The sequence below is a fragment of the Bubalus kerabau genome, chromosome 11 (assembly GCF_029407905.1).
Source record: "Bubalus kerabau isolate K-KA32 ecotype Philippines breed swamp buffalo chromosome 11, PCC_UOA_SB_1v2, whole genome shotgun sequence".
Lineage (NCBI taxonomy): Eukaryota > Metazoa > Chordata > Mammalia > Artiodactyla > Bovidae > Bubalus > Bubalus kerabau.
In genome coordinates, this window is record NC_073634.1 from 89,347,414 (window position 1) to 89,374,827 (window position 27,414).

The following is a 27,414-nucleotide window of genomic DNA, read 5'->3' on the forward strand; positions in this document are numbered from 1 at the left end:
AGAATGGATGCTTTTGAACTGTGGTGTTGGAGAAGACTCTTGAGAGTCCCTTAGACTGCAAGAAGATCCAACCAGTCCATCCTAAAGGGGATCAGTCCTGGGTATTCATTGGAAGGACTGATGTTGAAGCTGAAACTCCAATACTTTGGCCATCTGATGCGTAGAGCTGACTCATTTGAAAAGACCCTGATTCGGGGAAAGATTGAGGGTAGGAGGAGAAGGAGACGACAGAGGATGAGATGGTTGGATGGCATCAGCGACTCGATGGACGTGAGTTTGGGTGGACTCCGGGAGTTGGTAATGGACAGAGAGGCCTGGGATGCTTCGATTCATGGGGTCGCAGAGTCGAACACGACTGAGCGACTGAACTGTTACTGAACTTATGAATACAGACATGGTTAATCTCTCCAGAAGTAATATATCTTAATAGTCTTAATATATATTTCCATACCTTTTTCTGTGCCTGTACCTGAACATGTGTACTATATTTATAGGGTTGAGTTTTGTAGAATTTTTGTTTGTTTGTTTTGTTTTTTAATTGTATCATATGTTGTTCTCCAACTTGTTTTCTTTTTTCTTAGCTTTGACTTGAAATAACTGTAATATATATATATTATTTCATTTTTTTGACAAGCCTATACTTTTATTTCAGCCCAACATCTTAAGAGTGTTACTAGGTTTGTTTTTTATTTAACTTTTTTCTTTACTGAAGATTAAGGTATATATAGAAAAAGTACACAAATGATAAATGTAGAACTCTGAATTTTTACAGAGTGTTCAAATCTGTGCAGTTACCATTTTGTTGTTGTTTGCTAAGTCGTGTCCAACTCTTTTGCAACCCATGGACTGTAGCCCACCAGGCTCCTCTGTCCATGGGATTTTCCAAGCAAGAATAACTAGAATGGGTTGCCATTTCCTTCTCTAGGGGATCTTCCCAACCCAGGGATTGAACTCGTGTCTCCTGTATTACCGGTGGATTCTTTACCACCAAGCCACCAGAAATCTGTGCAGTTACTATTTACATTTAGATATAAAAACCTGTACTCTTAACCTCCCTGCAGGGCCCCTCCCAGTTGTTTCTACACTCATTCTAAAATAATCGATTTTCAGCTACTCTTTAATTGTACTACTTGGTTGGCATAAATGGCTGATCACAATGCATGTTTGCGAATATAATTCAGTGTTATTAGTTTAATATAGCACTATTTGGTCTCTGAATCCCTTATGCTCTTAAAAAAATTATTGAGGGCCCAAAGAGTTTTTGTTTGTGTGAATTTTATCTAATGTTGTTTACTGTGTTTGAAATTGAAACTGAGAAAATTTAAAAACAGGAGCATACATGCACACGTTTCATTAGCTGTTGGAATAATAAAATCCTCATATGTCATGCAGCCTCATGAAAGTATATATACATGGAAAGAATTAAAGCTTTAAAAATAACCATGATTCTTAGTATTATGAAAATAATTTTACCTTGTGGATTTTCTTGAGAAGTCTTAGGTACTGCCAGAGGTTTCCTAGACCACATTTCAAGAGTTGTTGGCTTAATATGTGTCTAACCAATGTCCCCACAGAGAACGTCAAGATGCAGATGGACAGATGAAAGAGCTCCAGGATCAGCTTGAAGCAGAGCAGTATTTCTCAGTAAGTCCAGACATGTTACTTTGAAAAGTATTGTATTTGTAGAATTATTAAAAATTTTTTTTGCTGAAAAACCAGGAGACTGATTCTTTAAATTCTTATAGCAAATTCCAGAGAGAATTTTGGATGAGTGTTTTGTACCACACATCTGTAAAAGGAATACTGGGGCAAGAGACTGTAGATAGTCTAACAGAAATCCATTATCATTTCAAAAAAAAGTAGTTCTAAGTACATACCCACACCATATGAAGTTCATTTTAAAAAGCATTGATTTTTGAGGAAGAATATATTTGTATAATGAAAGAAATAAGATTGTCATTGTAACATTTGCCCTTTTTTGAGTTTTAAAATATGAAATAATAACTGTCACCTCATTGATTTTTAAGCCAGCAAAATTTTCTTGAATAAATTGATAATATTTTTCTTTGCCTCTTCATCCTACCAGTATGACATTTAGTGAGAAATTTCACTAGGATATCCAGTTGAAAAATCACACTTGTAAATTATTAGCTGAAGTTTTATTAGTTAATTGGCTTGGCCAGAAAATAGAAAAGCTCATTGAACTATCACTTTGCTCATGGGCTCAACATTACTCAGTTTTATGAGCCTGTTATGTAGTAATCAGCTGAACTTTTTGTCTGGATAGCTTTTGAATATTTGTAACAATGATGATCCATGTTTCTATTCTGTTTTGCTATTTAGACCCTCTATAAAACACAGGTTAGGGAACTTAAGGAAGAATGTGAAGAAAAGACCAAACTTTGTAAAGAATTACAGCAGAAGAAGCAAGAATTACAGGATGAAAGGTAAGGATAAGATCCTTATCTCTATTCATAGACATGTACCCTACTCCTAGAAAGTGCCTGTGTATGTGTTAAGTCACTTAGTCATGCCCAACTCTTTGCAACCCCATTGATTGTAGCCTGCCAGGCTCCTCTGGCCAAGGAATTGTCCAGGCAAGAATACTGGAGTGGGTTGCCATTCCCTTCTCCAGAGGATCTTCCCAATCCAAACTGAGGTCTCCTGCATTGGCAGGCTGATTCTTTACTATCTGAACCACCAGGGAATTCCAGGTAAAATTTGTTGATGAAGTTAATAAAAAGCCGAAGATATTAAGAAGAGGTGGCAGAAATACACAGAAGAACTATACGTAAAAGATCTTCATGACGCAGATAAGCACTATGGTATGATCACTCAACTAGAGCCAGACATCCTGGAATACAAAATCAAGTGGGCCTTAGGAAGCATCACTAAGCTAGGGGAGGTGATGGAATTCCAGCTGAGCTTTTTCAGATCCTAAAAGATGATGCTGTTAAGTGCTGCACTCCATATGCCAGCAAATTTGGAAAACTGAGCAGTGGCCTCAGGATTGATTAGAAAAGGTCAGTTTTCATTCCAATCCCAAAGAAAGGCAATGCCAAAGAACGTTCAAATTACCGCACAATTGCACTCATCTCACACACTAGCAAAGTAATGCTCAAAATTCTCCAAGCCAGGCTTCAGCAGTACGTGAGCCGTGAACTTCTAGATGTTCAAGCTGGATTTAGAAAAGGCAGAGGAACCAGAGATCAAATTGCCAACATCCGCTGCATCATCAAAAAAGCCAGAGAATTCCAGAAAAACATCTATTTCTGCTTTATTGACTGTGTCAAAGCCTTTGACTGTGTGGATTACACAGTCAGTTTGTTTGTGGAAAATTCTTAAAGAGATGGGAATACCAGACCACCTTACCTACCTCCTGAGAAATCCATATGAAGATTAAAAAGCAACAGTTAGAACTGGACATGGAACAACAGAGTGGTTCCAAATCAGGAAAGGAGTACGTCAAGGCTGTATATTGTCACCCTGCTTATTTAACTTATATGCAAAGTACATCATGAGAAATGCTGGACTGGAGGAAGCACAAGATGGAATCAAGATTGCCAGGAGAAATATCAATAACCTCAGATATGCAGATGACACCACCCTTATGGCAGAAAGTGAAGAAGAACTAAAGAGCCTCTTGATGAAAGTGAAAGAGGAGAGTGAAACAGTTGGCTTAAAGCTCAGCATTCAGAAAACTAAGATCATGGGATCTGGTCCCATCACTTCATGGCAAATAGATGGGGAAAAAATGGAAACAGTGACAGACTTTATTGTTTGGGGCTCCAAAATCACTGCAGATGGTGACTGCAACCATGAAATTTAAAAACACTTGCCCCTTGTAAGGAAAGTTATGCCCAACCTAGATAGCATATTAAAAAGCAGAGACATTACTTTGCCAACAGAGGTCCGTCTAGTCAAAGCTGTGGGTTTTCCAGTAGTCATGTATGGATGTGAGAGTTGGACTATAAAGAAAGCTGAGCGCAGAAGTGAGGCTTTTGAACTGTGGTGTCGGAGGAGACTGTTGAGGGTCCCTTGGACTACAGGGAGATCCAAGCAGTCAATCCTCAAGGAAATCAGTCCTGAATATTCATTGGAAAGACGGATGCTGAAGCTGTAGCTCCAATACTTTGGCCACCTGGTGTGAAGAATTGACTCATTGGTAAAGACCCCGATACTAGGGAAGATTGAAGGCAGTAGGAGAGCAGGATGACAGAGGATGAGATGGCTGGATGGCATCACCAACTCAATGGACTTGAGTTTGAGTAAGCTCCAGGAGTTGATGATGGACAGGGAGGCCTGGCGTGCTACAGTCCATGGGTTCGCAAAGAGTAGGACACAACTGAATGACTGAACTGAACTGACTGATCTGATGAAGTTAGAGAAAAACTTGAGCTTTGTAATAAAAAATTGAATGTTAAAATTTTATTTCTCTTAAATATAGGGACTCCTTGGCTGCTCAACTGGAGATTACCTTAACCAAAGCAGATTCTGAGCAACTGGCTCGTTCAATTGCTGAGGAACAGTATTCTGATTTGGAAAAAGAGAAGATCATGAAAGAGCTGGAGATCAAAGAGATGATGGCTCGACACAAACAGGAACTCACCGAAAAAGATGCTACTATTGCGTCTGTAAGTAAAGTCCTTGGTTCATTTTTGGCTATAATTAAATTGTTAAAAATCTTGCTTTAGAAACACTAGGAAAGTGAAATAAATCTAAATGAAAAATTGTATGTTTTGGCTACAAGATATTTGAGCTAGTGAACCATCAGCTTCTCAATGTTGTTTGGCAGAGAGGGGGCCCTCGAAAACAAAACTTCCAGCGGCTTCACCTGTTGGTAAATTCAGAGTTAAGGACTAAAGTGAAAAGAAAACACCAAAAGTACAAAACAGTTTAAGTCTTTTTTTTCTTGTTAAACCAATTGTAGTTTAAAAGAATTTGAAATTAATCATGAAGATTAGTTTAATCATGAATATAGCCACATGTAGGTTGAAAATAACTGTAATAAAAATTTCAGATAGAAGTAAAATATTAAGTAGTTGAGTTAGCCTTATCAATTGTCTAGATCTATGAAAAATGTTACAGTAATTTTAAAGCATGGCATTAGAACAGGGATATTTAATCCTGTTCAGTGAAAGTGAGTAGAGAGACCAGAAATAGACTGATACACATAGGAGAACTTGGCATATGACATCAGCGGCAACACACAAATCAGTGGGAGAGGATACAGATTTATGGTTTTGAAATGACTATGTTTTTAGGTGGAAAGGAATAAAATTAGATTCTTATTATCATTTACCATATATAACAGTAAATTCTAGCTATCTTAAGAACCTAAATATGTAAAATAAAAATTTTTAAATATTAGAATGAAACTTAAAATTTACTTGTAACAAAAAACAAATAAAGAACAGGGGAAAATACTTGTATTTATTAAATAAGTGATTAGTATCTAGAATATAAGTGGAACTCCTACTGTTCAGTAAGAAAAAGCTAAATAATCCAAAGGAAAAATTGGCCAAAAGAGAAAACCTAAAAATGTGAGCAAATGTTTAACTTTACTATTATTTAGGAAAAGGCTAGCTAAAATAATTTTGTATCACCATTTCATAGCCTTCATGTTGGCAAAAACTCAGTGTCTGACTACTTTGAAGTATTTGAAGGATGTGTGGAAAACCATGTTTTTCTTACTAATATCCAGAGTATAAATTTAATAGAGCATACTGCTGCTGCTGCTGCTGTTGCTAAATCGCTTCAGTTGTGTCCGACTCTGTGCGTCCCCATAGACGGCAACCCACCAGGCTCCCCTGTCCCTGGGATTCTCCAGGCAAGAACACTGGAGCGGGTTGCCATTTCCCTCTCCAGTGCATGAAAGTGAAAAGTGAAAGTGAAGTTGCTCAGTTGTGTCCGACTCTTCGCAACCCCATGGACTGCAGCCTAGCAGGCTACTCCGTCCATGGGATTTTCTAGACAAGAGTACTGGAGTCGGGTACCATCGCCTTCTCTGAATATAGCATACTACAGTATAGGAAATAATACTGCAAGTTCCGGTAAATTTTAAATATTCATATAGTCCAAAAAAGGTTCATAATAAGATAAATGTGCTAGCAAAATTCAGACACACTACTCCTAGCAGCATAAATATTTGTAATAGCAAAAATTCAAATATATTAATAGATGAGTGAATCGATAAATGAAATGCGGTAGAAGATAGAACTACTACATCAGTTAAAATTAATTATATATATCGACAATTTCATTCTTAATATATTGAGTGAAAGCAGTTACAAAAAAATAAATACAGCATCATGCTATTTATGGACAGTTTAAAATCACATAAAACTGCATTATATTGTTTCACATGTGTGTAGTAAAAGTGTACAATCATGGATGGGAAGGATGAACACATAATTCACAATAAAATTTCCTTCAGGAAGGAAGAAGAATAGGCTTTGGTAGGAATACCAAAGAATGTCAACTTCTTTAGTAAAATTGTATTTTCTGTTTTAAAACAATGTTTTATAAGTTTTAAATTTTATTTATTCTGCATGCTGGAATGCAGAGCTTTGTTATAGCATTTGCTTTTTTTTTTTTACTTTACTAAATGTTACTTCCATTTTAAATACTACTAAAGATTTTTGAAAGGGGGCAAATTTTTGGCTTCCTGGGTACATATGAAGTGTGTTACGTTTCATAAATTTTCATCAATTTTGAAGTTTGGTAAGGTAGGACAAAGGCAAGAACTGTAGAGATAGATGTACTTAGAAAAACGAGAGTTTTAGCAACATTCTAGATATTTTCATTTTGAATTACTGCTTTATAACTTAAAATTTTATAAATTAAGATATAAATTTTTTTTCTGTTTTCATTTCTTAGCTTGAAGAAACTAATAGGACACTAACTAGCGATGTTGCCAATCTTGCCAATGAGAAAGAAGAATTAAATAACAAACTGAAAGAAGCCCAAGAGCGTATGTATTAACAAAGAATAAAGTTTATTTTCAGTATGCCTAATGGTTACCAGTTGCTAAACTATTAATATAATTTTTACATTTTTCTGTTTTAGAACTATCAAGGTTGAAAGATGAAGAAATAAGTGCAGCAGCTATTAAAGCACAATTTGAGAAGCAGCTATTAACAGAGAGGACACTCAAAACTCAAGTGTGTATATAATAAGCTCTAAATATGTTTTTGAAATTTTTCTTAGTTTATCTTTCTTGCATTTTACTTCTAACATTACAGATTGGCTGTAGCAGTCATTGATGGTACCAGTATTTGTGAACAGTCAGAATTATCCAGTTTTTTACCACATTGAGAGAAACTAGATTTGATTAACATTGTTGTGTTCAGTGTTTATTAAGTTTCTCTTAATTTTTCCATATGGAATCATAATCCCTCCTAATTTTTTTTTACTGTAATCTGATAAATTTTTCTGCTTTTAAGAAATGGTAGAGAAGGACCATTTGCTGACAGCCTAAAAAAGGGTCACTCTGAAAAGGCATCATGATTCTTAACTACCCTTTTCTCAGCTCTCAGATTGTATATACAGCATGAGTCCTGGTGGGTCCAAGACGCTCTGCTCTGTGGTTGGACATGTATTTTATCAGTGTGATGCCAGTGTAAAAGTCTCTTCTAGAATAAAAGAAGATCTGCCTCCAAAGTGGTAGAAAATGACATTCGAGTGAACCTATAAACATTTAAAATTATAGTTCTCAGAAAACATGAGAGTGTTGGTTGGAAAAAGATGATGAATAATGATGAAGGTGTATTTTTTTTAGTATAAAAGGTGTTTCTTTGTGGCCCTGTGTGTAGGGAAGATTTTGTAATGTGCTATTGGTGAGTTACCAAGAAATCATCAACATAATTTACTTATTTACATTCTTATTTTTATGTTTTTAAGGCCGTGAATAAGTTGGCTGAGATCATGAATCGAAAGGAACCTGTTAAGCGTGGTAATGACACAGATGTGCGGAGAAAAGAAAAGGAGAATAGAAAGCTACATATGGAACTTAAATCTGAGCGCGAAAAACTGACCCAGCAGATGATCAAGTATCAGAAAGAACTGAATGAAATGCAGGCTGTAAGAATACTTTTTGAAGACTTCTTTTTAAGAAGTAGAATTATTTTCATGTCTGCATATATTTTATAGGTTATGGAACATTTCTATTAATAATTATAGTAGTCTCCCCTTATGCAAGAGGACTATATTTCAGGATCCCCAGTGAATGTCTAAAGCCACAGATACTACTGAACTCTATATCTACTGTATATTTTCCTGTATTGTAAGGAGTGGGGTAGCATATACAGTGTGAATAAACTGGACAAAGGGATGATTAATATCCTGGGCAAGTAGAACCAAGCAATGTGAGAGTTCATCATACTTCTTAGAACAGCACATGATTCAAAACTTAGAGACTGCTTATTTCTGAAATTTTCCATTTAATATTTTCAGACTGCAGTTGACCTTGGATAATTGAAAACACAGAAAGTGAAACCTTGGATAAGGAGAGACTGCCATATTACTGAACTAGGAAGCAAAATTATAAGATGTATGACATTCAGTTAATTTAATGTAATTCAATTTCTTGTAGCAAATAGCTGAAGAGAGTCAGATTCGAATTGAACTACAGATGACACTGGACAGTAAGGACAGTGACATTGAGCAGCTGCGCTCCCAGCTCCAGGCCTTGCACATTGGTTTGGATAGTTCCAGTATAGGCAGTGGACCAGGGGATACTGAAGCTGATGATGGGTTTCCAGGTATAGATTCGTTCAGCCCTTACTTTTACTTTTGTTTAAATATAAATCAGCTGATGGTTTTAAGTCCTGTAACTGACTTTGCTCTTGAAGAAAAATATTTGTTATTTCTTTAAGGGAATACCTACTCCTTAGAGTAGGGGTTCAGCAGTTTAAATTATTTTATTTATTGATTTTCCACAAAACTTTTTATTAAAAAATGCAAGTGTAAATTTCACATATTTAGTTATTTAAATTAACTCTGTATATTATTCATAGCTCTCCTTTTAAGCTTTCATTTTTATTTTTTCTTCTTTCTGCATTCTTACTTCCTTTTATGTTGGGTGTTTAGTTCATATCACTCAGTCACACACTATGGAATCCATGTCATTCACCTACCAACGTTCCTCCACTTCTCTCAATATTGCCACTAAGCCTTCCAGTTCTCATATGCTTCTTGACTCTGATTCTGACTCAGAAGAAGAATCTGTTCCTTACTTACCTATTTCATCGGAACCTAATGGTACAGGTGACATCCTGAAAATCTTTGATCTCTGGGGTTTTTTTCCCACTACCCATAATTTTAGTCCTTTTGAAAATTTTTGTAATAATAACTAATATTCACTAACTCTAACAAATTGCTCCATTAACAAGTCTCAGTTAAAAAGAAACTGCTGCATGAATGAAGATTTTGTTTTTTAAGGAATTTCACATCGCATTGCTGATACAATTGATAGAATTTACTTTGTCAGCTTATAAGAAATGGAGTAGTGCTTTATATCGTTTAAGAACATATGGTTTCACTGTCTGTTTCTTCCATTTTTAACCAAGAAGAAATTCTTTCTGAAGTTTCGTATCAAGAATAATGGTACAGAAAAAGCATGTGTAGACCGTTTTAGAGGGTATATCTAGGTTTCCCTTGAGTGCTTACTTAGTCCACACTGTGAAAGTGATAAATGTTAATCGCTCAGTTGTATCAGATGCTTTTTGACCCCATGTACTGTAGCCCTCCAGGCTCTGTTCATGGGATTCCCCAGGCAAGAATACTGGAGTGAGTTGCCCTTCCCTTCTCCAAGGGATCTTCCCCACCGAGCAATCAAATCTCTCCTGCATTGCAGGGAGATTCTTTACCTTCTGAGCCACCAGGAAGACCAGCCAACATTTTACGTGGCCTTAAAAAAAGTATGTCAATTTGACCTGATCCTTGTCCTGAAAGGAATTATAGTTTAAATGAAGAAACCAGTTGGAAAACCCCCCAAATTGTTATGTTTAATACAAAGTTAGTATAAGTACAAAAAATGTTTAAACCCCACAGGAAATTAGTGCATAAACAGTTGGATGTAAAATAAAATTTAATCTATTAGTTGAATTCAAAGTAAATTTGCTATATTTATTTACATTGTCATCACACTTTCCAGGTATATATCAGTATAAATTATAAGTGATTATATTGAAGTTGTTTCAGATCTTAGCAATAAAATTACTTCAGTCTTACCCATCTTGTTAGAGATCATCTGATTAATCCCTTAAACTGGCGTAGGGCCATGTCCAGACATTCGAGTATATAGCTATTTTTAATGACATCATTTCTGTTCGTGGGGTCTGGAAGGTTATTAATGTGAGAGAGAGAGGGAGCGAGTATAAGCACTGGATCAGAGATGTGTCCCTGTGTGACCTTCTGTGGGATTGTTCTGAGAGTTGAAGAAAATTTATGTAAGGTGTCTAGCACAGTTCAGACACAAAGTAGGTGATAGCTACTTTTATTATTAGCATAACCTCCAAAAAAGCTTACTTATGTAATTATTTCACTAAAATAAACTGATCAGATACCATTAGAACAGATTCTAAGGATGCAGAGTTTTCTTGGCTGAACTAGAATTTTACTGATTTTACTATTTTAGAATTTAGGAATCTTTTGGCTTACTGCTACTTATTAGCTAGGTTTGATCTATAATTTACACAGTTTTACTTCATTTTATTTCAAACCATTCTAACAGTCCATTTTCTCTGAACATTTAATTACTCACAGAAAATATTTTGTCTTCAAAGTTGTATACTATATCTGTAGTTAGGCCTTCTTCCAAAGGAAAGATAGAGGATTCTGATACAAGTGTACCAAGGAGAATAGACAGCTGCTTTTCATTTTTGCAACTTTTCTGCGGAACTTTGCAAATGCATGAATTTAATTAATGGGGCATTTGACATTATAAACTATAGGATATATATTTCCAATGTAATATAACCTGGATTTCGTTTTGCATTGTATAACTTGCTTATACTGATCCTACATTATTATTATATGGTAGATGATGTATAAATTCTTAAGGGCATATTTGCTTGTGACTTTTATATTAAAATTTTTTAAGTTCCTCATTTTCTTAAGAGATTTGTTGTACTTATACTCATATGTTGTGCTTATAGAATCAAGACTAGAAGGATGGCTTTCATTGCCTGTGCGAAACAACACTAAGAAATTTGGATGGGTTAAAAAGGTAATTGATACTTTTAAATCAATACTTGATTTTGAGTCAATACCTTGAATACTTTTGAATCAAGGTCTTCTGTTTTACTTTTGGTTTAGCTATAGCCATTTCACTTTTGTTGTTGTAAGATATAGATAACCAGAACTTTTAGACACATAAAACTTGTTTGTACTTTGTGATTTGGAATAATTAATTTTATATATCTTTGTTTAAAAAAAAGAAACTTTTCATCATGAACATGTTGTTAATAATGAAACAGATTTTGGTGTTAGGAAAATAGAAGGCTGTATTGACTTTGATGCCTTTGCTGTTTCCAGGAAGACAACTCTAGATATGACAGAAAGTCCCAGATATTTCTTTTCCTCTGTTACTATGATTATTGATATTATGTTCATATTCAAGAAGTGTCTTAGCTTTATGGCTGCTGTAACAAAATACCACAGACGGAGTAGCTTATGAACAACAGAGATTTATTTCTCATGGTTCTGGAGGCTGGAAGTCCAAGATAAGGAATCAGCCAGCATGATTGGGTTCTGGTAAAGGTCTTTTTCCAGGTTGCAGACTTCTTGCTCTATCCTCATGGTGTAAGGGGTAGGAATTTCTCTGGAATCCCCTTTATAAGGGCACTAATCCCCTTCATGAGGTCTCTAGTGTCATGACCTAATCACCTTCCCAAGACCCCACTTCCTAATATCATCACATTAGGTTATGATATAAATTCATTAACATATGACTTTGGGAGAATATAACCATTCAAACCATAGCAATAAAGTTGCTTACGCCTTTAGATCTTAGAGCTAAATCAGTCCAAAATTAGTTGAATTTGTCGTCCCCCCCCCCCGCATTTTGCTTACTTAAAATGTATACAAACAGATCTGTTCTTATTTTAAGGAAGACTTTTTTAAAGGATACATTAAGATAGCTTTTTAGGTATTTAACATATATTTTATATGATTTTTATTGCTAATATAGAATTTATTTTCAAAGAAAAACAAGATATATATTAACTTTAATCATTGTTTAATTACTTTCCTCCTTTTTAACAGTATGTGATTGTAAGCAGTAAGAAGATCCTTTTCTATGACAGTGAACAAGATAAAGAACAATCTAATCCTTACATGGTTTTAGATATAGAGTAAGTATTTTTATTAGAATATTTGTTATTGTTGTTCAGTCGCTAAGTCGTGTCTGACTTTTTGCGACCCCCATGGACTGCAGCGCGCTAGGCTTCCCTGTCCTTTACCATCTCCCGGAGTTGGCTTACGCTCATGTCCGTTGAGTCGGTGATGCCATCCAACCATGAGAATATTTTGTAACTTTATCTTTTAAAGTTTAAGAGAGTAGTGTGACCTTTTGTCAAGTTAGTGTAATTTATTAGTCATATAGTAATGTATATACTCATGTAGTATAAATGCTACTATACTCTTATTAGATTTTCTTACATTTATTTCATACAGATGAAAGTTTGACATATAGAGTTGGCTAAAATGTCTCTATTTCATGAGTCTTCAATATGTTGTTTTCTGAAACTAATTAGAAAATTTCTGACTTATTGAAAATTTCTCAAAATCTCAAGGAGTGATTGAATTTATAGAGCTCTAACATTCTAATAAGAGTCAGAGTTGTTCAGTTGCTCAGTCGTGTCCAACTCTTTGCAACCCCATGAGCTGCAGCACACCAGGCTTCCCTGTCCTTTGCCATTTCCCAGAGTCAGAGTAGTCAGTTTTAATTTCTGACATGAGTATAAGAAAACTGATATAATCTGATCCTTTGGTAATACTTTACTCTTTTATTAAAAATCTTTTATAGCAAGTTATTTCATGTCCGACCAGTTACACAGACAGATGTATATAGAGCAGATGCTAAAGAAATTCCAAGGATATTCCAGGTAAACGGTTTTATTTTGTGATTTATTTTGTTTTGTTCTTTTCACCTTTATACATTCTCAGCATGACATGACATAACGAATTTCTTTATTCTTGGGGCTTTTTCAGATTATCTTTCTTCACTTTTTGTCCCATTTAAAGGTGGTTTGTTCATTTGTGACTTTCATGCTTATCCTGTTGGATACATCTTAAATTCTTCTCTCCATCTTACTTGTTGAAGTCTGTAGTCTGTAGTGTATTTATATCATGTTTCTAGCCTTTGATATCCTTTTGTTCAAGGTTATGACTTTGTTTTAAAATTTTTATTTTTAATTGGAGGATAATTATTTACAGTATTGTGATGATTTCTGCCATAATCAACATTAATCAGCCATAGGTATACATACGTCCCCTCCCTCTTGAACCTTGCTCCCCATCCCACCCCTCTCAGTCGTCACAGGGTACCGACTTTGGGATCCCTGTGGGTTACAACATTTTTTGAGCATGAATGTTCTGTTTTGGTTTTATGCTCAGTGCTCTAGAAAGTTAAAAAAGTTGGCTTGTGAAGTTAAATTATGCACCCAAGAACCCTTTTACTTCCAATTTAAGGTGAAGCCAAATTCTTCCCTTTATTTCTTCCATTTTTAAATAGTCACACCAACCATGAATCCCTTCTGGTAAAAGCTGTAGTGCTTGGTGTACTGTAGGGAAGCTGGCAGCTTATTTTCTGGGTACTTAGCAAGTTTGTTTGGAATATCTTATACATCCTTTCCTCTTTTCCTTTTTTCCTCAATTCTCCAAATACAAATCTTTTCAATTAAAACTGTATTTGCAGTTATCACTGAGTTGTCTGTTTTTGAGAATTATAGAGCCACAGTTCATCTCTTCAGGTGATTGTTTTGAAAATTCCCTCCCAAGAAAAGCTTTCTAACACTAATCAGGTGAAGATTTATCTTTGGCTAGCCTATTGTGAAAAATGTGCTGAAACATAGGAAGATAACATGGAGAAAATAAGGAGGCATCATTTGAACAGGATTGATTCTTTCGAGATGTGAACCACAGTGACTGGCTAGTGACTTTACTCATCTGAGCTCTTAATTACAACCTACCACCATTTGAACAACTAATGCATTTTTGTCTCATTGAATAGTTTAGACTAATTTTATTTATACTATAAGAATTATTACTACATTAAAATAGCTAACGTTTGAAGATACTCACTTTTCTTTATGGTGTTTGTAGATTCTGTATGCCAACGAAGGAGAAAGTAAGAAGGAACAAGAATTTCCAGTGGAGCCAGTGGGAGAAAAATCAAATTATATTTGCCACAAGGGACATGAATTTATTCCTACTCTGTATCATTTCCCAACCAACTGTGAGGCGTGTATGAAGCCATTGTGGCACATGTTTAAACCCCCTCCTGCTTTAGAGTGCCGTCGCTGTCATATTAAATGTCATAAAGATCACATGGACAAAAAGGAGGAAATTATAGCGCCTTGCAAAGGTAAATAATAAATCACTTGCTCAATTAATATTACTTATATTCAGATCATTTGAAACATTAAATTTTCTCATATATTTCTTTATAGTGTATTATGATATTTCATCGGCAAAGAATCTATTGTTATTAGCAAATTCTACAGAAGAGCAGCAAAAGTGGGTTAGTCGGTTAGTGAAAAAAATACCTAAAAAGCCTCCAGCTCCAGACCCTTTTGCACGGTCGTCTCCTAGAACGTCAATGAAAATACAACAAAACCAGTCTATTCGACGGCCAAGTCGACAACTTGCTCCAAACAAACCAAGGTAATAAATTAAAATGTGGCAAAAATTAAAGCGTTAAAAAATATTTTACTATTTGTGCTCAAATGACAAACTTTACTAATTACAGTTTTTCTTTGCTTGGTATTTTCACGATGTGTGGAATACCAAAAGTTTGAAACTATTTCATTGCTATTCAAACTATTTCAAAACTATTTCATTCATTGGTTCAGCTGGATGTAATAAATTTACTTACTAAATCACAAACATATATTACATTCAACCAAAAATATATAAAAGGCTCAATTTTGTCATGTGTATGTATATAGTCATAATATTTTATGATTTTATGAACACACTGGCTTAATCTATTGCTTTACCAGACAAGATGCACACCTAGACCTTTAAGTATCGTGTGTACACATTTTGTTTTTATTATTGCAGACCTCTTTAACCTCCTTTATATTAGATGACTTAGGGGGTAGGACTGAAATCTTAACTCTTAATTCAAGTATTCAGATAAAACAAGTAATATAGATCAGCTTTTAAAATGCAAATAGTAACTAATGAATATAGTGGGCATTTCTTGTAGTTGGGGTGAAGTTGGGAATATGGAGTAAGGTTAGAGATGATTATTGCACAAAAGCGTTTTGATGGAGCCATTTTCATTAGCTACATTGTAGTAATTTCACTACATTATAGTAATTTTTGACACAAAATAATCATTTCTTGATTACTAGCTAATACAGTATTTATAAATAAATACTGCTCTTCATTGAAATGAACATGACGATTTGGTTAGCTAAAGGATAAAGTACACACTTACATCATGTATCTGATTCCAGTTTCCTTTTAAACACAGAACCTTCTATATTTGAATAGTGATGTGCATTGGCTGTAATATCAGAAATATTTTCATTCTAGCCAAACGTCATACATGAAACTTTTCTTGAAGCTAATATCACAAGGAAATAATTTAGAATGGAAAAGGTAGATTGGTGTTTCATTTCAGTGAAAAAGTTGAATTTTTGTGTGAGGTATCAGTCAGTCAGTTCAGTCGCTCAGTCGCTCAGTCGTGTCCATCCCTTTGCGACCCCATGAACTGCAGCACACCAGCCCTCTCTGTCCATCACCAACTCCCAGAGTTTACCCAAACTCATGTCCATTGAGTCAATGATGCCATCTAACCATCTCATCCTCTGTCGTCCCCTTCTCCTCCTGCCCCCAGTCCCTCCCAGCATCAGAGTCTTTTCAGATGAGTCAGCTCTTCGTATCAGATGGCCAAAATATTGGAGTTTCAGCTTCAACATCAGTCCTTCCAGTGAACACCCAGACTGATTTCCTTTAGGAGGGACTGTTTGGATCTCCTGGCAGTCCAGGGGACTCTCAAGAGTCTTCTCCAACACCACAGTTCAAAAGCATCAGTTCTTCTGCGCTCAGCTTTTCTTATAGTCCAACTCTCACATCCATACATGACCACTGGAAAAACGATAGCCTTGACTAGACGGACCTTTGTTGGCAAAGTGATGTCTCTGCTTTTGAATATGCTGTCTAGGTTGGTCACAACTTTATTTACAAGGAGTAAGCGTCCTATAATTTTATGGCTGCAGTCACCATCTGCAGTGATTTTGGAGCCCTCACAAATAAAGTCTAACACTGTTTCCACTGTTGCCCCATCTATATCCCATGAAGTGATGGGACCAGATGCCATGATCTTCGTTTTCTGAATGTTGAGCTTTAAGCCAGCTTTTCACTCTCTTTCACTTTCATCAAGAGGCTCTTTAATTCTTCTTCACTTTTTGCCATAAGGGTGGTGTCATTTGCATATCTGAGGTTATTGATTTTTCTCCCAGCAGTCTTGATTCCAGCTTGTGCTTCTTGCAGCCCAGTATTTCTCATGATGTACTCTGTATATAAGTTAAATAAGCAGGGTGACAATATACAGCCTTGACGTACCCCTTTGCCTATTTGGAACCAGTCTGTTGTTCCATGTCCGTTCTAACTTTTGCTTCCTGACCTGCATACAGGTTTCTCAAGAGGCAGGTCAGGTGGTCTGGTATTCCCATCTCTTTCCGAATTTTCCACAGTTTATTGTGATCCACACAGTCAAAGGCTTTGGCATAGTCAATAAAGCAGAAATAGATGTTTTTTTCTGGAACTCTCTTGCTTTTTCGATGATCCAGCGGATATTGGCAATTTGATCTCTGGTTCCTCTTCCTTTTCTAAAACCAGCTTGAACATCTGGAAGTTCACGGTTCACGTACTGCTGAAGCCTGGCTTGGAGAATTTTGAGCATTACTATACTAGCATGTGAGATGAGTGCAATTGTGTGGTAGTTTGAGCATTCTTTGGCATTGCCTTTCTTTGAGCTTCGAATGAAAACTGACCTTTTCCAGTCCTGTGGCCACTGCTGAGTTTTCCAAATTTCCTGGCATATTGAGTGCAGCACTTTCACAGCATCATCTTTCAGGATTTGAAATAGCTCAACTGGAATTCTATCACCTCCACTAGCTTTGTTTGTAGTGATACTTCCTAAGGCCCACTTGACTTCACATTCCAGGATGTCTGGCTCTAGTTTAGTGATCATACCATCATGATTATCTGGGTCTTGAAGAACTTTTTTGTATAGTTCTTCTGAGTATTCGTGCCACCTCTTCTTAATATCTTTTGCTTCTATTAGGTCCCTACCATTTCTGTCCTTTATTGTGCCCATCTTTGCATGAAATGTTCCCTTGGTATCTCTAATTTTCTTGAAGAGATCTCTAGTCTTTCCTTTTCTATTTTCCTCTCTTTCTTTGTATTGATCGCTGAGGAAGGCTTTCTTATCTCTCCTTGCTATTCTTTGGAACTCTGCATTCAAATGGGTATATCTTTCCTTTTCTCCTTTGCTTTTTCCTTCTCTTCTTTTCACAGGTATTTGTATGTGAGAAAAGAGATATGGTATGGTAAAGCTAAATATTGTAGATTTAGTGATTATATGATAGTAATTGACCTGAATAAACTCAAAGAATTCAGAGACACTGAAGATCATTCCATGTACCTAGTGTAAAACATCTAAAAATTAAATTTCTATTATTAATATTGTAGAACCATTAATGCATAAATACCAAGCTATTTTAATATCTTACAATATATAGTGCTTTATGCTTCCAACATGCTTCCATATCCTGTTCTCTCTTTTAACTTCCTATGTATTCTATCATTTGATCTTCAAAATACTCGTGGAGTAGAATAGGTGCTTTTTTTTTTTTTCCCCCCAGACTCTAGGAAGGCAGATAATTTGGTTAGATTCAGGACTATAAGAACTCAAGTTTTTTTAGTATATTTTATTCTTTTGTGCTATTTTAGAAGTTAATGATTTCACTACATATGTAACATAGTTTATGAAGCAGTTTTCAGACTGAGTGAAACATGTTTCAGTTACATAAATTTTCATGTTTACCGACTGATAATTTTCTTGCCTCCCTCACTTCAGCATTACAGTTCATTTGAAAGCACATTTACTTAAATTTTTGTTACTTTTTTTTAGTTCTGGCCCTGCCCTTCGAATCATTCTTCATTGATTTTTTTAAAATACATTTTGCATAGCAACAGTAAGTAATAGGGATTTCTTTTTTCACAACTATGCATGTAGATAAAACTAATACCAAAACTGGCTGTAAAATATATAGGGATTTTTTTTTTTTTTTTGACATTTTAAAATCTAATATGCTCTTTGAAATTTTAAATGTAAAGATGGGCAAATTTATAATTTTGCATTTTATTATGCCTCTGCAACATTATTTCCATTGCTTGTAACACCTTTGCCTCCATTGCTTCATTAACTCATAAAATTGTATCTGTGTCTGTCCTTATGTGAATAACCCTGCATTTTGCATTCTATTTTGGGTGTCACATTTTAGGAGTGGCATACACAAATTGGAGGGTATACAGAAGGGAATTACTGAGGGAGTAGTGGCCCATTTGATGGTGTTACACATGTAGCAAGTGGATGAACTGTAAGTCTTCTGAGGAGGTGATCTGAAAGGATGGGAGATCGTAAATAACAGTAAAGACTTAAAGGATTTTTCCTTGAAAGAACCAAGCGGAGAGGCATATTCTAAATTAGCAGGGAAAGCTATCAAACAATCAGATGTGCACAATTGAAAGAATGGGCTTGCTCTAGCATGGTGAGTGCCCTGTCACCACAGGTGTGCGCCTGGTTTAGATGACTGGCTGGCAGCGCTGGGAGGGAACAGTGCTCTTCCGTCTGTCCTGTGTATGCAGTGTGATGTCGAGTAGCATGGCTCGAGAGGGGAGTCAAGCCTTGGACCAGATGATCTTTAATACCTGTTAATTTATAACGTATTCCTGCAGACAAATGGGAAGAGCTTTAAAGCACTATCCAAGAAAATGTAGGAACAGAATATCTGGTTTGTATTAACAGTGATTTAATATGTAGCTCTTCATTTGTGCTCATTTAATATTAGCAGTATAGCTTTCAGTTCAGTTCAGTCGCTCGGCCACGTCCGACTCTTTGCGACCCCATGAACTGCAGCACACCAGACCTCCCTGTCCATCACCAACTCCTGGAGTCTAGCTTTAGTTGAACCAATTAATTCACATGGTATCTTTCTTAAAACAAACGTTTGGCTTCATTAGACATCATCACATATGTACATTCCTAAACACACTAAAACATAGCACCCATAAATATTCATCTAGTCTTCTTTTTTTTATTTAAGTTTACTTTTGTTAACAACTGCATCATTGCATTTTTTTCCTTTGGCTTCTGTCATGTTCTTGTTCTGAGTCTCCTTTTACATCTCTTTGCAGCGCTCCCCTTTTTCTGTAGTTCTGAAGTGCTTGAAGTAATGTGTGTTAGCTACTATTATTATTTATAATAACATTTCTGAGAGCATATTATATTATGCCAGGCTCTCTTCTGAGAACTTTAACTGTACTAACTTATTCATCCTCATAACCACCCTGGGATTTAGTGGTTCTGTTTTACAGATGAGGAGACTAAGACACCGAAATGTCGTGTGCCCAGTGTCACACAGCTCACGAGCACCAGGGTCACGAATTTAGATCCAGATAAGCTGGTTCCAGATCCTGCGTGCTCGGCTGTTTCACACTTCTCTGCCTCATGGTGATTCAAGGAGACTTGAATTAATTGGCAGTTTATAAAACATAATGTGTAGAATGCTATTCTAGAAGAAAGTTATTTTTCTTTAATTTGAATTAAAATACTATGCTAGAAAAGTAAGAAATGTGTGACTAAAATGCTGACTTTTGATGAAGACAGTTTGGAGAGATCCTCATTTGTTCCAGTGCAAGACACAAAATGTTGGTCCCTGCTGAGGGCTTTTCTCTTTAATTTTCTATAAAGATTTTTTTTTTTAAGCCATGCAGAAAAATATAAAGCAGAAATGCAACAAATACTTGTTTTAGAAAATAAAGCATTACCAGTACAGTTAAAACTTAAGGGTAGGGGAAGCTAATATTTTATCATTATTTCATCTTTATTCTTTTCCAGTTTTAAATATTAGAACATTAGTAGACTAATTGGGAAAGATAATAAAGTTATATACAACTTGATGTATCAAAAATAAATTCATAAATGAAGTAGAAGAAAATAAGGGAATATGTATCTGATCTTGTATTGAAAAGGAACTTCCTAAGAATAAAAGCAAAGAAAGTAAAAGATTGACTAACCAAAAATTAAAGACTTGTAGATTTTTAAAATGCCACACATTTTACAACACACATGAGAAAGATGGGTTAGTGTCTTTATGCATGGAGTTCTTATATAAGTCACTTAGAAAAAGGAGATTGACTTTTCCCAATATAAAAATTAGGAACATATAGGTATTACCATAAGTATGAAAAAGTTATCAACCTGATTATTAAGCAAAGAAATTAAAACTATATTGTAAAACTGTTCTCACCTGCCAAAATGATAAAGATTAAGAAACTTAGTATTGGTAAGATGTAAAGAAATGGACCCACTTATATGCTGCCAGTAGAACTCAAAACTCAGTGCACCTCCTCTGCAGCAGTCTTTGGCGATAAGTTTCATAGGCCTGAAGTGATAGCCATTGATCAGTTAACGTGTTGTTTATTATGGAGGTATGAATAAGAGTTTTGGAAGAACAAAGGAAATCATGGAGAATTCTGCCATTAAACCATCAAGAAAAGTCTCAGAAAGATGGAGGATTAGTAATTTGCCAGGCAAAGAAGTAAGGGAAAAGAAAGTTTTAGGCAAAATATCATATGCAGAGGCACTGGTTGTCAGGGTTATATGTGTGTTTGCAGCGTTGTATGGGGTTACGGTGGGGAGAGGGTCAGAATAGGAAGGGGAAGAAGGTGACACTGGACAGAAAGCTCTGGGCCAGATTGAAAAGGACTGAGTTCATCACTATGCTAGAGGAGTCTTGATTTTGTTCTAACAGGAGGCTTTCAACAAGAGATTATTAGTATGTTTTGACTTAATGAGATCCTGAACTAAAATACTGACAGTAAAAATGGAGAGAAGAAATCAAGTTAAAGACAGATTTTTTAAGTTGAAATGACAAGAATAAGATGACTGACTGGGAGTGATTGAGGCAGAGGTTTTAAGGGAAGTCTCATCATGCATTCCCTGGGCCTCCCTGGTGGCTCAGCTGGTAAAGAATCTGCCTGCAATGCTGGAGACCTGGGTTCGATCCCTGGGTTGGGAACATCCCCTGGAGAAGGGAAAGGCTACCTACTCCAATATTCTGGCCCGGAGAATTCCATGGACTGTGTAGTCCATGGGTTGCAAACAGTCAAACACGAGTGAACGACTTTTGCTTTCACTCATCATGCATTACACTGATAGCCTAGTGATGAGACTTTTAAAATCTGAAGATTGTGACCTGGGCACACACTTCACACATTCTTCAGAGGTTTTGGAAGGATATGAGATGCATATTTTTCATAAAAGTATGCTAAAACAGGGACTTGGATACATAGGAAGAACTGATCTCAGTCTCCCAAGTAGTAGAGTTGAAACCATAGCTATACATGTAAGGCTAAATAAATGAGTATATACTTGGCTGTGCTATGTTTTAAGGGAATAAATAATTATATCCGAGTTTGTGTACTTATATTTTGTATTTAGTGCATATTGAAGTAGAGTAATTTGAGTTGATTTGTTTACTTTTAAATTAGGGTAATAACCATCCATCAACCTACCCTGTCAGTGATTCTCAAAGTCAACCAGCTGTATCAGAATTCATCTCAAAATTCATCTTAAAAAATGCAAATACTTCCCACCCACCTTACCCCCAATTTAATTATAACAGAATCTCTTGAGATTAAGCCTGGGAATGTACATTATACATAGCATTGGGTAAATCATATACACTAAAGTTTAAGAACCAATTGCATAGTAACCATAGATGAGTTTTGGGGACCAGGTGAGTTCCTTGGCACAAATGTATTCATGGGTGTCACAGTTATAAACAATGAGAAAGTTACTTATGTTTTTAAAAATAAAAATGATTGCAATATTAGGTGATTGCATTGAATTGGAAAGGAAAGATTGCATATACCCCTGTTCTAAGTCTTAATTTATTTGGCCAAGATAAGTTGCTAATGCTGCTTATCTCCTTTTGATTTTTCCCTTATCTGTAGTTTTATGGAAGGCTTAACCTTTGGTGACCCATTGAACAACCCTGCAGGAATTGAGAAAGCTACATTCTTAGAATTAATCGTCTTTCATACTAGGGTTTATGGTACAACTCTGGGAAAATGTGAGCTGACAATCTGGGCACTTCTGTGAAGGGAACATTGACGCATGTTGAGCTTTCATAATTCTTAAATGGGGCGTCAGGGTGGCTACATTTTTATGTCGGCCCAGTGGAAAGAAGATTGTGTCTTACTCCTGAATATTATCTGTGTCCTCTGTTCTGTGATGGTTTGGAAGGTATACCTGGTCAACATGATTATGTGTATTTGCATATAAAGAGAAAGACTTCTCTGAGTGCTTCCATCTCAATTTTAATCATGTTGTTATCAGTGAAGGGAGAGTTAAAATGTTTACAGCGTAACGTGTGATTTTTTGATCATAGGATATTAAGCTGTTGTTTCTAAAGAGTGTTAGAGTATAAACTTGCAAACCTCCTATTGCAGATTGCTTGATTTGGCATTTAAAGACTGGGATTGGTCATTTGATGATGTTGATGGTGGTGATGAGGATGACGATGTTTTTGATTTCTGAAGAAGTTAAATGGGGTAAATCAAAAAATGAGAAATGAGTTGTTTTAGTTTTTCCAAGTAGTGCATGTGGTTTGCACTTTGGGTTTTCATTCTTTTTTTTACCAGTTTGAAATTTTATTGAGTTGTTTTTGATAGTATATATTTGAAAAATAGTCTTCAGACAAGTTTCTAACTGAAATTTCTATGTTAAGTATGAAAGCAAAATGCTATGTTCAGATTCCTTATTGGCTATATATTTTCAATACAGTTGGAATTGTAATTTTTTATCTTAGGAATGAAACATGTAGAAATAACAAATGGAGCTAATTCTGATACTTGCTGTTCATTCCAAATAAGTCATATGCAGAGAAGTAAAATTTACAGTGTTTTCAAGTTCTTACAGCTGTATTAGTTTGTGAACATAGCATGGGATTCCTTCTCCCTCCATCCCTCTCTTCTTCCCCTCTCTTTCCCTCTTTCTAACATGCAAGAATTGAAACCATAAAAACTTTGATAAATGCTGTGAACTAGCTGTTTCTGATTTTGCTTTTTTGTGTGATATGAAATGTTTACTTTTTGAAAATTTAATGTTACTTTTGCTGAAGAATGCTAATGGTATGCTGTGAAAGCTCTTATGCTTTTAGAAAATGTCATTTGGTTGAGGCTAACAAATTTGAATGAAAACTGAACCTCATGAGTTAAACCTTTTATATAGAATGAATGTAAAAGAAATAATGTCTATCTTAACCTAAGTAACATGTTGCAAAGTACATACTTAAATCACAAATTATTTGGATCTGTTTATAACCAGGATTTACAGAGTATTTTTTACATATATTTACTACAACAGTGTGTTTGTTCCCACCGCATAGATTTTGTAAATGTGGCATAGGGTGAAACAGCCAAGTAGAGCCTGCTCCTTCGGTCCACTCTTCTTTCACCCACACGAGGAAGCTAACGGTTAAACCTCAAATCAGACAGGTTCACTTGAGTTATTCATTGACATACCATCTCACCCTAATAGCCAGTTAACCATATTAAAACTTGTGTGTCATGTTTGTGGGCAATATGAAAAAATACGAGGAAGAATATAATTGCATGAAATAAGAAAAGTAAGAGTAAATATACTATATGCATGATTTAGGTGTTAAAAGTATAGTAGCTGGAAGACTGTAGACTTTGATATAAATGGAATGCCTTTTCAAAGAACTGATCACAATCTCTAAAATTATTTCACTGTATCAACTGACTTTATTTTCCTTTTCTTTCCAGCTAACTGCCTTCTATGAATGCAGTCATTATTCAAGGTGATCATATTCTTCCAGTTGAAACAAGACTGAAATATGATGGCCCAAAATTTATTAAAAAGTTATATTTTCCTGAGAGACTAATACACATATATATTCCCTCTATTCCTGCAATATAAATTCTAAATCTTGAATAGGTTTTCTGGGCTCCTTTGGAGCAACAAGTTGAACCAACAGTGATTGGTTAATAGAATAAGAATATCATGTGCAACTCTTCTAGACTTGTTCCATAAAGCTCTCCTAGCATCACTCACACTACATTGCATAAAGGATTTAGAAGAGTTACAGAAATCATCTTTTCAGCTTCAACAGAGAGATTTCACCAGCACATTTGCCAGAAGAATCTGGGAATGGATTCCACTACAGTGATAGAGACTGCGTCTTTAAGAAGTGACCATTGTAGTGTGTGTGTGAACACACACACACACACACACACACACACACACACACACAGTACTGTAATACTGCAAGAGGGTTTTTTAACTTCCCACTTTATTTTTTTATAAACATTAATCAGATATCATTACTTACTGCAGTTGTAACTATGCACTTGTATAAAGCCATAATGTTGGAGTTTATATCACTCATTGTGTGTACCTGCTGGAAGCTGCATGTTAATGTTTAAGCAGTTATTGTAACAAGAAGTTTGAAGTTAATTATATCAGTTTCTTAATGCTTCGTAATAGGCAATTTTACCCATTTTGAATGCCTTAATTTAATTTTTTTCAAGATATCCACCCTTTCCTGTATTTAAAACAAAAAAAAAGTATTTGCCAGCTCTTAGGATGCAAATTTGCTTTGCAGAAGAAAATTAGTGCACTATTTTTACACATAGTAGTTATCATTGTCGGCCTATTTTGATTGTATAACAGAATTTTGTTTAAGTATTGGTGATAGAAACAGTAATGGGTAGTATTGGAACTAATATATCTTTTATGTATATCTATTTCTCATCCGACCCCTTTTACAGACCTCAGTATTAGTGTGTGACTATGAAACATTTTCTTTGCTTTAATTTGCTGGCTACCCTAGGTGTGTTTTTATTTCTGATAAAGCATTTGTGACTTTTTATATTTTCACATTCAAGATTCAAAAAATTGTCTCAAATACAAAGAAAACTAAGACATACTGTAGATATATTTTAAGTATTTAAGTGTGATCCCGTAAACACATGACTGTGTATGGCAGCATTTCATTATTGTGGCTGGGAAGCAGTGGCCTCAGAGGCACTTAATTTTTATTTTTTTAAATGCTATTCAAGTTACATACAGTTTATGCAGGACTATTCCTGCTTTATTTCTCATTATCCCAGAAAAGTATATGTTTTATACTGCTACAGTGTACATCAGTGGTGAGAATCAAGTAAAGAAAAATTCTGTGGTCTTCTGTCATCCTCTCTGTGTATATTCATGTGCACAGAGTTTGGCATGATACTGACATACATCATCCAATATTTCTATGAAGGAAGTAGACATTTTTCATTGATTCCTTCTGGGGTCAGTGTTGAAGTGTTTAAAGAGTTAGATCCCCAATTATAGATACTATTGTGGAAATTGAAGAGTGGCCTTTGGCTGCTGATGTACTGAAACTGAATCTTGTTCTTACATTATCCAGGCTGCACTCTTCCATGCTGTCTGTGCTAAAACTAGATATGCATGCCATTTCCCTTGCAGGTATGTTCTGGTTCGGGGGCACAGCTCTTTTTTTTTTTTTTAAGATTAAAAAATGAAAAATATATAAAATTTATATAGAATAAATATTTCCATTCATTAGACTTGTTAAAAGGAGACTGAATTAATATTTTATATAGAGATTTTGTTACACTATGGGAGGTTCTATCATATTATTCTGAATTGGAGAGTATATATATATATTTTTAATAAACTTTATTAAGGTGAAATAATTTGAAGTTTACACATGAGTAATTGAAATATTTGAGTAAAAATGGCAAAAGTTTAAATTTTGAATGCTGTATATATATTAGAGAATATGGAGAATCATGGTGTGATGCAACTATAAAAGGAAAATTAATGTGAAGTTTTTTGGGGGGCAAAGAGATCCTAAGGGGCAAAAAAAAAAAAATCTCTCCATGAAGATTCTTTACATTATATGGTTTGACATAAGGATTTATAAGGTCATTTGTCCAGCCAATGGAAATGTGCTTAATAAAAAATTCTGACCTTGGGTAAGAATTTTCTTTATACCCTGTTGCTGGTTTCATGTACATACATGAGTGCATGCCCCCATCCAAATGTTTTCTTCCCAACACTCATTAAATATGACATTGACTTGGTCTAACAACCTGCTTTTGTGCCAGCTTCTTTTTCTTGAGGCTCCAAAACCTCCAAGATAAAGTTAAGACCAAAAGTTGCTTGTTTCCTCACACCTGATTTCTCCTAGAGCCACAAATACCTCCTTTTGAGAACTAAGAAGTAGTGAATACTGGGATTTTCTTAGTTGGGTTGTTTTTTGTTTTTGTTTTTTTTACTTTTGTGGGAATACTGAGGCAAAGCAGAAGGAAAACTGGTGCCAGGGTTACTGCTGAGGATGACTGTCTAGTGCATGTTGAAAAGTATTAATTAAAAAAAAAATGCTATCTAGAAGCAAACTTTAAAAAAAAAAACCTAAGTTTAAAATGCTCTGGAGCTAACTAAAGGATAAGTATACCAATAAATCTAAAATAAAGGTGAGTTATTTTTAAGATTAACCTGTGCTAGTTACACCATTCTGGCTATGAAGGCTCTCCTTTATCCCAGTTTATCTGTAGACACTCAAGAAAAAATACTCTAGGTTGCCAAACCACAATTTGAGAAGTTATGCTGCTGCTGTTAATCTATTACAGGATTTGGGTGGTAAAATAGAGAAACTGGACACTATATTACCTTATGGAAACATGCTTTAAATAACATGTTTTAAAAACCCAATGAGAGCAAGTCACTTCTGAGTTTCTTGATCTCTGTTGACACTGCTACTGACTCACCTCTCCTCCCCTGGAATAAGACGTCAGTTTCCCTATATTGTGAAGGCACCATAGTTGGTTTGTAAAGCACTTTGAAGAATA

At 35.4% G+C, this 27,414-nt stretch overlaps 1 protein-coding gene across 8 annotated transcripts in view; it reads left to right on the plus strand.

Moving 5' to 3' along the window:
* The window catches only part of ROCK2 (Rho associated coiled-coil containing protein kinase 2), a 132,878-nt gene extending 106,222 nt beyond the window's left edge, over nt 1–26,656 (plus strand). For 3 of the 8 annotated variants that reach the window (XM_055540917.1, XM_055540924.1, XM_055540923.1), the window contains 15 exons: nt 1,575–1,644; nt 2,344–2,447; nt 4,448–4,634; nt 6,880–6,973; nt 7,069–7,163; nt 7,903–8,082; nt 8,594–8,762; nt 9,091–9,267; nt 11,160–11,230; nt 12,268–12,356; nt 13,031–13,109; nt 14,329–14,590; nt 14,676–14,889; nt 22,981–23,082; nt 24,319–26,656. In XM_055540917.1, the coding sequence (XP_055396892.1) occupies nt 1,575–1,644; nt 2,344–2,447; nt 4,448–4,634; nt 6,880–6,973; nt 7,069–7,163; nt 7,903–8,082; nt 8,594–8,762; nt 9,091–9,267; nt 11,160–11,230; nt 12,268–12,356; nt 13,031–13,109; nt 14,329–14,590; nt 14,676–14,889; nt 22,981–23,068 (1,879 nt within the window). In that variant the 3' untranslated portion in view covers nt 23,069–23,082; nt 24,319–26,656. Of the gene's footprint in view, nt 1–1,574; nt 1,645–2,343; nt 2,448–4,447; nt 4,635–6,879; nt 6,974–7,068; nt 7,164–7,902; nt 8,083–8,593; nt 8,763–9,090; nt 9,268–11,159; nt 11,231–12,267; nt 12,357–13,030; nt 13,110–14,328; nt 14,591–14,675; nt 14,890–18,373; nt 18,438–22,980; nt 23,083–24,318 lie in introns of all 8 variants that reach the window. The other 5 variants (XR_008700553.1, XM_055540919.1, XM_055540918.1 and 2 more) reach the window with 5 other exon arrangements.
* The last annotated feature ends 758 nt before the right edge of the window (nt 26,657–27,414 follow it).